Source organism: Populus trichocarpa, chromosome 1 (assembly GCF_000002775.5).
Source record: "Populus trichocarpa isolate Nisqually-1 chromosome 1, P.trichocarpa_v4.1, whole genome shotgun sequence".
NCBI classification, from domain to species: Eukaryota; Viridiplantae; Streptophyta; class Magnoliopsida; order Malpighiales; family Salicaceae; genus Populus; species Populus trichocarpa.
In genome coordinates this window covers 1,471,827-1,487,625 of record NC_037285.2, presented here as the reverse complement: position 1 = coordinate 1,487,625, position 15,799 = coordinate 1,471,827, and the positions used below count along the sequence as shown (strand labels likewise).

General features: G+C 37.8%; 1 protein-coding gene across 1 annotated transcript in view; it reads right to left on the bottom strand.

Moving 5' to 3' along the window:
* Positions 1–13,975, bottom strand: part of LOC18094312 (extensin-2) — a gene marked incomplete at its 5' end in the record, with an annotated part of 53,893 nt that extends 39,918 nt beyond the window's left edge. The window contains 3 exons of the mRNA XM_052445497.1: positions 13,300–13,416; positions 13,513–13,587; positions 13,636–13,975. Coding sequence (XP_052301457.1) covers positions 13,300–13,416; positions 13,513–13,587; positions 13,636–13,975 — 532 coding nt within the window. The remainder of the gene's footprint in view (positions 1–13,299; positions 13,417–13,512; positions 13,588–13,635) is intronic.
* Positions 13,976–15,799: the final 1,824 nt, after the last annotated feature.

Here is a 15,799-nt window from a genome sequence, read left to right as displayed (position 1 = left end):
ACTCTGTCAGATATATATTAAAATCTATTAAACAGAAACAAAAATAATTAAAAAAAATGAAATTAATATAAACTTCAAATATTTATTATAAATTTAAACATTTATAAGTTCAAATACAACTAATATAGAATAGAGGCGTTGAAGGAGGAGGAGGAGGAGGAGGAGGAGGCGAGTCTTTGCCTGGACCGTGGGGCAAATAAGAGGGAGCACATGTACCACCCATTTGTAATCTCATCTTCAATACCAATCGGCGAAGTTCGGTCATCTCAACACTAAGTTGTTCATAATCAACGGTAAGATGGGTCATCTGATCCTTAACTTGCTGGTTTAAAATCACCTCGAACTCTGGAGTTTGAGTGCTCATAACTGATTTTGAGTATCCAACGGTTGAAACACTACGGGTTGTCTGCAAGAAATCAGTTGTAGTGTTAAAGAGACAATACAACTAATTTTTATTAGGTCCACCAGATGATCATGCCTCCATCCAACTTAAGAAAAAAATGGTTGAAAACAACATACCACAAAGTGTTGAGCTCGGCTATCTACGAGTTGTTGCATCCTTTTTTGGCAGTCATCAATCTGCACATGTGTTTCCACAAAAAGCTCCATCAGGTTTGGTTCGCATCCAAGAACTGTAGCCTGCAAGAGAAAATTATAGTTATTTAAATATATTTATAATAAAAAATGGTTCGCGTCCAAGAAACGAACAAAATGGAGTTGCCGATGTGCGTGGTAACATAATTGTGAACATGTCGGTTTCAGTTCTTCACACCGGATTGTGATCATCACACGAAATGATCAAACATCACATGCTGAATATATTCCACCCACACTACCTCTAAGATGTACGAAGGTCTGAAATCCTTCCAAATCGCCACCTCCTTCTAGCCTAGAAGCTCCATTTCTTTCATATATTTTTTAGCTTTCTTCTGCACCTCATACCAAAAATGATGCAACCTATATGGTACAAATAAATTATCTGTTAGTAAATGAATAATAAAATTGAATAAAGGATTAAAAATCTTTATCATGATTTCAATATTACTTAGTTGTAGCGTGATTCTCCCAAACTCTCCTGCAATAACGTTGTCAGCTCTATCCTATTAAATTGTTTCCCTTGAGTTAAAATTTGTACAAGAAAATTTTCATTAATAAGTTAATAAACTAACCAAATTAACGTAATAATAATAAAAAAATTAAGTTAGTACTAACCTTAAACCTTCCGAACCATGCATCAACCATAAGTTTCTATTCAAGATGTTTGGAAACTTGACTCCATTGAAACAATGAAATTTCCATCGATGATTTCATCACCAATGTTATGGTTCTAGCTGCTTCAATGTTTGTAAACTTGAAATTGCATTTGTTAATTGAAATTAATTTTTCAAAATATAACCTCAATTCATTTTCATTGCATCTATAACCATACGCCTAAAAAGATTATTATTATCATCTACAACTCTATACACATTGCTAGAACTTGAAGTTGACCCAACCATCCTTTCTACCATGGTTTCGTAAGGAACATATGGTTCTCCGTGTGCAAACCAACACAAGTATTTATCCATGAACCCTTTTTGTAGAAGATGCATCGTTATAATATCTAGATCAAGAAACTTTTTATTTTTACACCTCTTATATGAACATTTAATACCGCCTCCACTAATATTTCTCAGATTAGATAATGCATAATTAATAAAATCCTGAAACAATTGCAATAATCCATCCTACATAACTCTTCGAGTGAATCTTGATACATCCATAAACGATCATCCATTACTTATGTCAAATCTATATAGAATATTGATAACAAAATGTATTAATTAATTACATAAACTAAATAAATAACAGAACATTGGTTTAACTCAAACTTATTCAAACTATTTTAACAGTACAATTAATTCATTACCAATTATCTACATAAATTCAAATTTCTATACATTTACTGAAAATTTCAACTCAATAATAAAATTGACAAAATATAAAAGGAACTCATTAAATAAGCCATTATTTATTTCATCACAAAACACCTAAATCACAAATTCAAATTAAATTTCATCAATTTACAAACAAATACAATTTTACAAAATCTCAAACAAACCCCATGTACAAATAATACATTTATACAACAAATTTATATGAGAAAAAGCTATAAAATATGTAAACACCCAAACAAAATACATATAGTACAAAAATATGCAATAAAAATTAACATTTTAAAATTGAGTTCAAATAAAAAATGGGTAGTTTTGCTTACTTGAAGTGAGGAATCCTCAATAAAATTTGAATCAGAACAGAGATGCTGACAAACTGAGTGTTGAGGTGACTGGATTTGTAGTAGGAGGTTGATTTATGATAAAATTAGGGGGGGTTGTGGTGTTTGTTACAGAGAAAAATGGAGGAAGAAGGAGAAATGGGGGAGAGTGAGAGGACGGTCGGTTGTCAGGTCATAAATTAAATATTACATATGGATTTATTGATGAACAAATTTAAATTTATTGGTAATTTTGTCTATAAAAATAATACGTCATGATACTTTGTGGCTTTTTTTTTCTTCTTTTTCCATTGTAATTCTCTCGGAATATATACCGAAGGAATATTTCCATCAGTGTTTACTGATGGCTATTGTGAGGGCATATTCAATTGGAAAAATTCACCGCAATTTACTAATAGAATATTTATGTCGGTATGTTCGTGTACGTTTGTATTTGTCAATTTTCTGGTAGTGCTAGTAAGGTTAAAATTAAGGTTTAATTCAGTTGCAACTCATCCAATCTCTAACTCCATGGACAAGGAGTTTGCTCTAGCTTCCTTAACGTTTGAAAAGGAGAAACCATTGCGAGTAATGGTTGCAGGAGTGGAAATAAGTTATTATTTTCTTGTTTGATTGGTCAATATATATATATTCCCATATATATATTACCTTATTAAGGACAAAAGATTGAGAGTATTCTATCCCATTGCAATCTGTATATATCATGGAAAAGAGAGAAGATTCATTTCGACAAGATATGATATTATTTATCACTGCAACAAAACATTATTATTATTGGAAGGCTGTGTTTTCGGTGCATGTTATGGAAAATTTGAAGGTTCATCTGAAGACACACACAAAAAAAATGTCTGACATATTAAGGGAGTTGGTCAGTTCACACGCAATGAAAGACGTCCCAATGCAAGTACTTGTGTTTGTGTTTGTTAACCAGAGAGTCAAAAGAGATCGGCTCTGACTACCCACGTACATAGCTGTATACAACTTTCTTCACTTACAATATTATCTTTCTTTTTATTTAACAAACACAACATGGATATTTCTAATTCTTGATCGTATTACTATTTGAATTTGTTAAATAATTATTGCAATCCAAAACTTAAGTTATTGAATGAATTCTAATAATAGTTTTTTATACGTCTTATTTCACATTTGACGTGATATTTTTTTGATTTATTGGAAACAACCGAACTTTACTTCCTCGAAGAAAATTAATGGTAGACAAATGTTAATGACATACTAATTAATGACTAGTTTTCTTGAAGATTACCCAGTTAATTTTTCACTTCCGTACACAAAACAAACTTGAAATCGATCAATTCGTCTTTGGAAAAATGAATAGATTAATTTTAAATATTATTGCAGCCTCTTGGCGACCGGATCAATAATGTAAAGTGGCTCTGTCAGCTAATTAAAGTCATGCCACGGCTCATTTCAGTCAAAATTTTGATTGTTTGTGCCAGGCTGAATGTTTCTGGCTGGAAACTTTCAAGCAATAATGTCATGCATTGATATGAAGTGTTCTATTTTTTACTGAAATAAATAGCTAAATTAACATGCTGTCTTCTAGACTAGTTCTCTAGTTTCCTGTACATGATGTACTCATAGAGAATATTATATCCAAGACTAAATATATAGCTAAATAGTCTTGGCTGCTACCTTTTCACTTTCTTCTTCAAATAGAGACCTCTACCAATTCTTCTTTTTCTTCTAAGTTTTTTTGGTATTTTTTGTCTTTTCGGTTTCATAATTTCAAAGAAATAAATATAATATTCTCACTATAATGACCAAATATTTTAGGGTTTTTTTGTGCCCACCTGCGCTGAGGACTTTGAATTCAAAGTTGAACACCAATAATTTATCACTCAATGAAGTTTTAAACTTTAACTAAAAATTCTAGATTTATAAACAAACTAAAATCCTAATACTTAATTATTATCAAGAAAAAAATAGCTGAAATTCAAGAACAAGAAAGTTTATTGCATATAAAAATAAATTACAATCAAGGAGTTGTCTCTAATCGAGTACATCCACTCAATGAAGGTTCCTGATAGGAAAATATATATGTTTTTGGTTCTTTTTGGGTTTATTGGTTATAAAAATTACTGCCTACTGATTACAAGTTTACTGGTTATCAGCCTAATGGTTATAAACCTACCGGTTACACCCTTTTGGTAGCAAGCCTACTTGATAAACAAGTTTTGAAGATCCAATCAATTTAGTTGAATTTCATAGATATTATTGTTATTGTTGTTGATTTGTTCCTCCCTAATATCCTTCTTTAAATTTGGTAACTGTTATTTCAATTTATATCGATCATTGTTCTAAGGATCTTTCTACATACACAGGCTCCTTTTTACCTTCATGTTGATCCATTCTTTGTTCTATATAAACTATTTCTTACATAAGTTTAGATTTCTACGAAGTATAATCCACAATCAAGTCTGGTTTGTTCTCCCTGTCCTAAACTTTATCTCTTCTTGGTTAACATTGAACTTTATTGGTTAAAAGTAATCTATTATTTATATGCAATATACTATTACATAGTAACAATCTTATAATCCTAAAGAAGTTTCAATTCATTTACTTAATTGTCGGTGTATTTTATATAAGCTTTTGTAACGCTGTTCACTAACCTGTTTTTACGCCTTGTTGCTATTCTCTGTAAGCTATCTTGGTCTCTGCTTTTTTTCGAATCCACTTGATTTATTAAATGAAAATTGAAACTATAATTGTCAGATAACAGGGTGGAACAGGAAATTATGAGTGTCCCATATAATTTAAAAACTGTAAGTTGGCAGAAACTAAAGATGTATCCACATGGGATCTTTGTCTTCCTGCCTTGCTTCCATTTTCTGGCTGCTCCATTTTTTCAGCGGAAACTTTTTTATATCTCTCACTTATTATATCAATATTACATATTGATTAGGAGTTGAGGATCGATCTAAGTAGTTTATAAATTCCAGGTATCACATATTTCTCTTCAAAAGGCGTTGTCCTAAGGCAAAATCCACCGTGAGACTGTGAATCCAAACATGAGACAGTAGTTTTTAAGAGGTCAGTCATGTAACAAATTTAGCCAACATTATTACTCACCATTTATAAACTCCCTCTCCTTCGTTGCTTTTAAATAAATAAGTTGGCTGTATATATACGTGGGTGTGTGTCCGTATGAATTTAAATAACCAATGTCGAACTCATTAAGATCTGATAATTAATCAATAGATCAGTTCATGTATATATTATTTTCATAAATGCAATAATTCATCTAGCAAATATAAACAAGAAATCTCGCTCTTGGAAATTAAACTACAGCAACAAGAAGAATTGGTTCGTGTTCTTGTTCGTTTAATTGTAACTTTTAGCATAAATCAATTATTGTTAACCTCAATAATGGCTTTTCAAACTTAAATGATTTGGAACTTGATAAGAAGTAGCAGAGTACGTGGAGGAAGTGTTGCATGGCTCAAGGAGCTGAATACGTGGAAGCAGCTGAGTTCGTGGACTGCTATTGTTTTGGTTTTATCATTGTTTTTATCGCCAAGTTGAATTAGTCAAATAATCAAAGTGGTGGAAGTAGGAATGCTAATCGCAATCCTGGTCTTCAGCTCCACTTTGGGAATCCCTGTTATTTCGAATTATTGTTATTTTGGGTGGCCTATTTAGGTTCACAAACTCTGTATGGAAGAGGGCATTGAATTAATAAAACAATCTTTCCTTTCTCTCCTCTGTTCCTTCCTTATCTCTTGTCCCAAATTCTCTTCTTATCAGTGGTATCAGAGCGCGGTTCAACCCATGGACACGCGTGGTAAAAATAATGCAGAGTTTCGTGCTGAGATCACTGAAGCTCTTGGACGACACGACGCCAATTTTGATGAATTAAATCAGAATTTTAATCGGGTCAACAACGCTCTTCAAGGAGTCATGGCTGAACTCCAAGCAATGAGAATTGCTCAGACCCATCGTTCCAGTGAGAGGGAAGTAAATCCTTTTGCTGGGGGAAGTTCTTCTCATGACAGGTCATCTTCTTCACACACTTCTACTTTCGACAGAAGTCATTCCAACCTTAAGCTGAACTTTCCAACCTATGCTGGTGAGGGTGAAGACCCAACAGGTTGGATTTTTAAGGCAGAGCAGTACTTTGAATTTCAGAATGTTGATGCTCCGCGACAGGTTCAATTGGCTTCTTTTCACTTAACAAGTGTAGCACTCCAATGGTATCGCTGGTATACCAAGGGCAAAGGGCAGCTACGCTGGCATGAGTTTGTCCAAGCTCTGCTCCATCGTTTTGGACCAACTGATTATGACGATCCATCTGAGGCACTTTCCCGTCTTAAACAAGTCACTACTGTCAATGCGTATCAGGAGGCATTTGAGAAATTATCTCATAAGGTCGATGAGCTCCCAGAGACGTTTTTGGTGGGCTGTTTTATTGCAGGGCTGAAGGATGAAATTCGTTTGGATGTGCGAGTGAAGCAACCAAAAACACTGTCGGAATGCATTAGCGTCGCTCATCTAATTGAGGAACGCAACCAGTTCCAAAGGAGGACGAACAACACATTCAGAACTACGGCAACCTCAGGCCAGGTGAGACAGCAGACTTCCACAATGGGACTACTAGGACCTGCCCCTTCTCAGCGACCACCACAGGTTTCCCATTTCCCTGGTGGACCTGCACGAAGACTTACTGGACAGGAGGCACGAGAACGGCGGGAAAAGGGCTTATGTTTTTACTGTGATGAAAAGTATGTTCAAGGGCATCGTTGCTCCAGACCCCAATTATTCATGATGGTAGATGTGCAGTCGCAGGGGGATGAAGATGAGGTGGACATGGATATTGAGCCTGACGAAGAAGCATTACCCGAAATATCATTCCATGCATTAGTGGGTACATCACACCCACGAACTTTTCGGGTAACAGGGAGGATTGGCCACAAGGAATTAATTGTGCTCATTGATGGGGGGAGCACCCATAATTTTATTGATCAATCGGTGGTCATTAAGTTAGGATTGCATGTGGTTAAGGGGAAGACATTCAAAGTGACAGTAGGGAATAAAGAAGTAATTGAATGTACGGGGAGGTGTTTTGGACTCTCATTATCTCTCCAAGGAATCACGATTCGGGCTGATTTCTTTGTTCTGCCCGTGGCTGCCTGTCAAGTAGTGCTAGGAGTCCAATGGCTAGAAACTTTGGGACCAATCAAGACTGACTACAAGAAGCTTCGGATGTCCTTCAAACAATCAGGCAGAACCCACGTTCTACACGGAATAACAGGTTCAGAGTTGGCGCCGCTGAGTGAGAAGGAATTGTTGCACTTATCTGGTATGGGGTTCTTTGTTCACATGGTTTCGGAGGTGCAGTCCAGCCAAGACACTCCATTACCACCAGACCTGGAGCAAATTCTATCACAATATTCTCACATATTTGATGAACCCACCAACCTGCCACCTACGCGCAGCCACGACCATCGCATTCCTTTACTACCAAATCAACCACCAGTTAACACCCGACCTTACAGGTATCCCCACTATCAAAAGAATGAGATCGAAAAATTGGTCAAAGAATTCCTTCAGTCCGGAATTATTCGCCCAAGCCGGAGTCCGTTTTCATCACCCGTCTTATTGATAAAAAAATCAGATGGGTCTTGGCGCTTTTGCGTCGATTATCGGGCACTTAATGAGATTACGGTCAAAGATAAATTTCCCATACCTGTCATTGATGAGCTTTTGGATGAACTACATGGCGCGAAGTATTTTTCAAAATTAGACTTGCGCTCCGGTTACCACCAGATCAGGGTACATCAGGAGGATATTCAGAAGACGGCGTTCCGCACTCATGATGGTCACTATGAGTTTTTGGTAATGCCGTTTGGGTTGACCAACGCTCCAGCATCCTTTCAAAGTCTCATGAATGATATCTTCAGGCCACATTTGCGAAGATTTATCCTCGTTTTTTTTTACGATATTTTGGTGTATAGCAGGTCTTGGGAGGATCATCTGCTGCATGTTAAACAGGTGCTGGGAATTCTGGCTGACCACCAGCTATTTGTCAAACTCTCCAAATGCCAGTTTGGGGTGCTATCGGTGGGGTATTTGGGCCACCTCATTTCTTCGGAGGGTGTGGCAGTGGACCCAGAGAAAATACACGCCGTTCAGAACTGGCCGGTGCCAACATCTCCTAAAGGTGTCCGTGGCTTCCTGGGTTTGGCTGGTTATTATCGCAAATTTGTACGCGGATTTGGTGTAATCGCGGCCCCCTTAACAAAACTTCTCACTAAAGATGGGTTTTGTTGGACTGAAGAATGTGAATTGGCTTTTGACAAATTAAAGGAAGCTCTCGTCTCCCCCCCAGTTTTACGACTGCCCAATTTTTCCCAGCCATTCGTTGTTGAATGTGATGCTTGCGGAGACGGGTTAGGGGCAATCTTGTCTCAAGACAACCAACCGATTGCCTACTACAGTGAGGCTTTGAAGGGCAAATCAAAGTTATTATCCACTTACGACAAGGAGATGTTGGCAGTGGTGAAAGCCGTGAGGAAGTGGCGACCTTACCTGTTGGGCAGACCCTTTGTGATTAAGACAGATCACAGAAGCCTCAAATATTTATTAGAGCAACGCCTCACAACGCCGTCTCAAGCTCGGTGGCTGCCAAAAATAATGGGTTTTGATTACACCATTCAATATCGCCAAGGGAAGGAGAACCAAGGTGCTGATGCTCTCTCACGCGTGGCGGCCTTCCAATTTCAGGCCTTGACTGTGCCAATTGCCGATTGGTGGGAAATCTTGCAGCAAGAGGTACTCAATCATCCTTATTATAATTCCTTGCTTACTAATCAACCCTTAAATTGTGTTCAACGAGATGGAGTTTGGATGCAAAATGGACGAATTCTTTTAAGTCCCAATTCCACGCTGTTACCTGCTGTCTTGGCCGATGGACATTCTTCACCATCAGGTGGCCATTTTGGTTATTTAAAGACCCTCACGAGAATCTCAGCCAGTTTTGTGTGGCCTGGTATCCGCACCTCAGTAAAAAGCTTTATCCGAGATTGTGAGGTGTGCCAACGTTGCAAGCATGAGACTCTCCGACCAGCAGGTTTGCTTCAACCCCTTCCTATTCCTCAACGAATCTGGACAGATATATCCATGGATTTTGTCGAAGGATTGCCACTGTCACAAGGATATAATGTGATCATGGTGGTGGTAGATCGTCTCTCAAAGTATGCCCATTTTGTTCCCTTAAAACATCCCTACACGGCGGTATCAGTAGCAAAAAAGTTCCTCAATAACGTGGTGAAGCTTCATGGGATGCCTCTCTCCATTGTGAGTGATCGTGACAAAGTTTTTCTTAGCACTTTCTGGAAGTCCTTGTTCAAATTACAGGGAACAAAGTTGTGTTATAGCTCCAGTTATCATCCACAATCCGACGGACAAACGGAGGTGGTCAACCGAACTCTTGAGCAATACTTGCGTTGCTTCTCTTCGGATCAACCAAAAGGCTGGGTGGAATGGCTTGCTTGGGCAGAATATAGGTATAACACAGCAGTTCATTCGGCAACAAAAATGTCTCCCTTTGAAGCAGTTTATGGGGTTCCTCCTCCGAACATGACCTCTTACATTCCAGGCACAACAAAGGTCCAAGCAGTGGATAACTTACTGCAAACAAGGGAAGTCATCATGCGCGACCTCAGGAGAAATTTGTTGGAAGCACAGACTCGTATGAAGTCTCGAGCTGACCTGCATCGACGGGAGGTCACCTACGATGTTGGAGATTATGTGTTTCTTAAGCTTCAACCCTACCGTCAAAAGTCTGTAGCGTTCAGGAGTTCTTTGAAGCTTTCTCCCAGGTTTTTTGGACCATTCAGAATTTTAGCTCGCGTGGGGGCTGTGGCTTACAAGCTAGACCTACCAGCAGGGGCACACATTCATGATGTGTTTCACGTCAGCTTGCTCAAAAAGAAATGGGGACCGGTTGTTGACGATACCGTGATAACTCTTCCCCCTGTGTCTACAGATGACATCATACTACCAGAACCTGAATTGATTTTGGATAGAAGGGTGGTCCAAAAGGGCAAATATCGTCCCAAAACAGAGGTCTTAGTTCAGTGGAAGGGAGCCTTGCCAGAAGATGCTTCGTGGGAGAATTTGTGGCGTTTCGCCAAGACATATCCTCAATTTAACCTTGAGGACAAGGTTCTTCGCAGGGGGATGGATTGATAAGAAGTAGCAGAGTACGTGGAGGAAGTGTTGCATGGCTCAAGGAGCTGAATACGTGGAAGCAGCTGAGTTCGTGGACTGCTATTGTTTTGGTTTTATCATTGTTTTTATCGCCAAGTTGAATTAGTCAAATAATCAAAGTGGTGGAAGTAGGAATGCTAATCGCAATCCTGGTCTTCAGCTCCACTTTGGGAATCCCTGTTATTTCGAATTATTGTTATTTTGGGTGGCCTATTTAGGTTCACAAACTCTGTATGGAAGAGGGCATTGAATTAATAAAACAATCTTTCCTTTCTCTCCTCTGTTCCTTCCTTATCTCTTGTCCCAAATTCTCTTCTTATCAGAACTCTTCCATTTTCTCTACTTTCACTTTCACATGGAGCTTTTATTTCCTTCATATTTCAACAGAAGAGAACTGACAAGACAAATGATGATTACTGGTAAAAAAACGAATTATTCATTGCTTATTAGTCAACGTTTTTCCCAGATCGTCCCCTTATGTAAGACCAGAATTAGTTGATAACATGATCTAGGTTGCATTAAACTAATTCTGGGATTAGTCAATATATTCCCAGTTAGGATCGCCTGTGTAGGACAAGAATGGATAGCCGATGCAGGGTGCACCTAGTGTGTGTGTGTGTATTTAAAAAATAAAGGCCCACTTTTTTTTATCATCTTTATTATTATTTTAGAAGTCCTATACCTGGCAGCACAAGGGGTAGAAATTCACTTGAGTAATGACTCTTGGTGTTGGAACTTAACTTGGAAGAGAAACTTAAGGCCTGCAGAGTGAAGAAGCGTCAAATTCTTGATCTGATTCAAGAAATTAAGTTGAAGCAGAATATAGCTGATTCCGAACATTGGAAACCAGAAAAAAATGGTGCTTACTCAATCAAATCGTGCAACAACTTCATTGATAGAATTGATTACCCGAGTATATTTCTTCATTTCCATCTAATTTATTATGGAAAGAAATAGTTCCTCCAAATATTGATGTATTTATTTGGCTTTCACGTCATGAAAGAGTCTGGGCTAAGGAGTTTCTTGCTAGAAGATATCTAATACATTTGAAGGAAGCAATTTGTATATTTTGTGCTGAAAAAATAGAAGTCGCGAATCATCTTTTTTTACACTATTCTGTAGTTCGGAAATTGTGGAACCGTTTTGTGATATGTTGGACTTGCAATGGTCTAAGCCAAACGGAAAATTTCAGCGCGACTTGTGGCATTTTATGGGGAATCTAGTTGGCTAGTAACAAATTGGTTTTCCAAGAATTGGGATGCAATGTTTGAGCTAATTCTTCCCCGTCTAGTTTTATAGTTGCAGACAATTAATAGAAACTTTATATACACGAGATTGAACTTATTCAGAGATTCAGAACGTATTATAAATTTGTCAAATAAGTAAAGTTTTCTTAGTTCTGATTACAAACATGGTGTTTGTAAATATTTCATACTCGTTTCTTCTTTCTTTGTTTTCCTTCGTAAATGGAGAACTGTAATTTTCTTTTTTCATGGTAATTTGCCATTGGCTTTTTAACACTAGCATCTATCAATAAATTCCTTGATTATTATAAAAAAAAAAAACAAGGGGTAGAAATTATTATGCCCAATTTTGTTGGACATAATTGACTTGTTTAATTATACATAAAATAAAGTTTACTTGTTAACATTCGGTTTGTATTGAAAGAGATGAGAGCATAAATTGAACTCTCTCGAACGTCTCAATCCACCATTCGGCCTATATTATATCTTTACTTATAAGTCAAAGTACCTGACCTATCCTATATTTCTTTAGAATATCCAGATAACCATGTCTTAGCCTAGGGTTTTGACTAGCCTAGCTAAGACAAAAGGTTTCTTCGCAGTTTGTAATGGAAAAAGACACAACAAACAATGAAATCGCTTAGGGCCAATGACATTTAATAACAAGACATTAATTTTCAAACTTGCAACAAGCAAAAATATATAAATTTGACAGATGGAGAAATGTAATGTGATAATTATCGTTTCAAATTAATGCAATTATAACTATTGCATTGCAAAGGATAAAGAGAAATTAATGTTCCAATGAGCACTTCTCCGTACAAAAGAATTCACCATTAGTATACGATCTCGATCCTTGTTACACAGAGAAAGTTGATTTAAACAAATTTGGAATTTGTTCGTTCACAACAAAGAAAAAGAAAGAAATAGTAACTTATTGCATGTTGTTAAACTTCAAATTGACACTACAACAGCTTAGTAGTGTTTTGGTGGTGGCCGAGGGTGATGCATAAATGTATGGAGGAGGTGGAGAGTGCGTTAGAGGTGGTGGAGACTAATAATAGTAAGGTGGTGGAGGTGATGACGATGGTGGTGGTGGTGACTTATAGTAGTATGGAGGTGGTGATGGAGATGGAGGAGGGGGAGATTTTTTTGGAGGGGGAGGAGATGTATAATGGTATGGTGGAGGGGGGGACTTCTTTGGGGGAGGTGGGGATGTGTAATGGTATGGTGGAGGGGCAGACTTCTTTGGTGGAGGAGGAGATGAGTAGTGGTATGGAGGAGGGGGAGACTTCTTAGGAGGAGGTGGGGACGTGTAGTGGTATGGTGGAGGGGGAGACTTCTTTGGAGGAGGTGGGGATGAGTAGTGGTATGGAGGTGGTGGAGACTTCTTTGGAGGAGGTGGGGATGTGTAGTGGTATGGAGGTGGTGGAGACTTCTTTGGAGGAGGTGGGGATGAGTAGTGGTATGGAGGTGGTGGAGACTTTTTAGGAGGAGGTGGGGATGTGTAGTGGTATGGTGGAGGGGGAGACTTCTTTGGAGGAGGAGGGGATGAGTAGTGGTATGGAGGTGGTGGAGACTTCTTTGGAGGAGGTGGGGATGTGTAGTGGTATGGTGGAGGGGGAGACTTCTTAGGTGGAGGAGGGGATGAGTAGTGGTATGGAGGTGTTGGAGACTTCTTTGGAGGAGGTGGGGATGTGTAGTGGTATGGTGGAGGGGGAGACTTTTTTGGTGGAGGAGGGGATGAGTAGTGGTATGGAGGTGGTGGAGACTTCTTTGGAGGAGGTGGGGATGAGTAGTGGTATGGTGGAGGGGGAGACTTCTTTGGAGGAGGAGGTGATGAGTAGTGGTATGGAGGTGGGGGAGACTTCTTTGGTGGAGGAGGGGATGAGTAGTAGTATGGAGGTGGTGGAGACTTCTTTGGAGGAGGTGGGGATGTGTAGTGATAAGGTGGAGGAGGAGACTTCTTTGGTGGAGGAGGAGATGAATAGTGGTATGGAGGTGGTGGAGACTTCTTTGGAGGAGGTGGGGATGTGTAGTGGTATGGTGGAGGGGGAGACTTCTTAGGTGGAGGAGGGGATGAGTAGTGGTATGGAGGTGGTGGAGACTTCTTTGGTGGAGGTGGGGATGTGTAGTGGTATGGTGGAGGGGGAGATTTTTTGGTGGAGGAGGTGATGAGTAGTGATATGGTGGAGGTGGTGATTGAGATGGAGGTGGTGGAGATTTATAATAGTAAGGCTCATATGCCACCACACTGGTGGCTACAAGGCATATTGCTATGGCATGTATCATTGGGGACAAATGCCCCATCCTCCCCCTGTTTTCCATCTTTAGAACTCTTGCTTTTTGTGGTTGCATGTTTAGCATGGATGCCAGCCCTTTATATAGTGATCTATTTAATCATTGCTGAAAAAGATGTGTTTTTTTAATGATGTATACAGCCTGGATTAAAGCATAAAATTAAGTTTCAAATCTGACTGAGGTACAACTTCTATATTCTTGTCTTTTGACTACTTCTTCTTGGTGGTTTCCCACGCGCGCAGGTAGTAAACCTTGAAATTGTCAGCTTGAGAGTTGGTGAGGTGCCATAAAATTCTTTGTTAGAACTGTGAAACGCGTTCGTAGCCAAATTGGTAATGTTTTAGCCCATTACGAAAGATAACAAAGGTGATTATCAGGAAAAATTAAGTCAAAGACTTCTATCTTACAATAAAATTTGGTGCCATTTCTCATTTGGACCTGGTAAATCCTTGCAAAATGGCTGAACATTGTACTGAAAGGATTATGTTGGAAGGTACAAATCTACGTTTGATCCAAGTAAAATATCTCACCGTCGTCGGTGAAATTGATATACAGATTGGCACAATACATTAACATATCCTTTAAGAGCTAATGTCAACCAGCTTATTAAAAAATGCCATCTAACTCTTATGGAGTTCATGAGGTTTGTGTCAGTCCATGATCTTAATTGACTCTGTCAAGCAATAGGACAAATCAATTAATTGATTTCTTGTTAATTTGTCATTGTAAAGTTTGACATTAATTCCATAATTATTCCCACCTAGTGAGGTGAAAATTGAGGTTTAATCCAGGTGCAACTCCATGCACAAGGTGTTAAGAGAAACCATTGCAAGAGTAATGGTGTAGGAGTGGAAATAAGTTATTATTTTCTTGTTTGATTGCTCTCTCTCTCTCTCTCTCTCTCTCTCTCTCTCTCTCTCTCTCTCTCTCTCTCTCTCTCTCTATATATATATATATATATATATATATATATATATATATATATATATATTCCCGGATATTCATTACCCTATCAAGGACAAAAGATTGAGAGTATTCTATCTCAGTGCAATCTGTATATATCATGGAAAAGTGAGAAGATTCATTTCGACAAGATATGATATTATTTATCACTGCAACAATATATTATTATTTTTGGAAGGCTGTGTATTCGGTGCAAGTTATGGAAAATTTGAAGGCTCATCTCAAGACACAAAAAAAATGTCTATTTTGATTTCTGGATGAAATGTTAAATCATCTGTTTAGCATTACACAACAACAGTAATAATTTTACGTTAAATCTTCAATTAATTGTTTAAATTATTGAATGAAACTTTTTAAATAATTTTATATTATTATTTAACAAGATGGAAAATTATTTTAGAGAAGGAAATTTAACAAGAAGGAAATTTCAATAATAATAACAGTAGTAGTCCCCTAATATAATTTAATGCAATTTGTTTGACGACTGTACAATGATTGAGAAGAATTGCATTGAAATAAAGTATGACAGAGGAAAAACATCATGACTTTTATATTTGATATATAAAGTGTAATTTTTAGAATTTTAGAAAACAAAATGTAATTGCAAGTAAATTATTTCTAGAAAATTAGAGTGATTTTATCTTTTATATATTTTGGTTATGCAAAGACAAAAAATCATTATCATTATCACAAATGTGCACACAGTGTTGCAGCATTGAAATCAAGAAGTCACTACTTAGTTATCTAGTTCAGGGTTACTAGAAAACTCAATTATATTGGTATT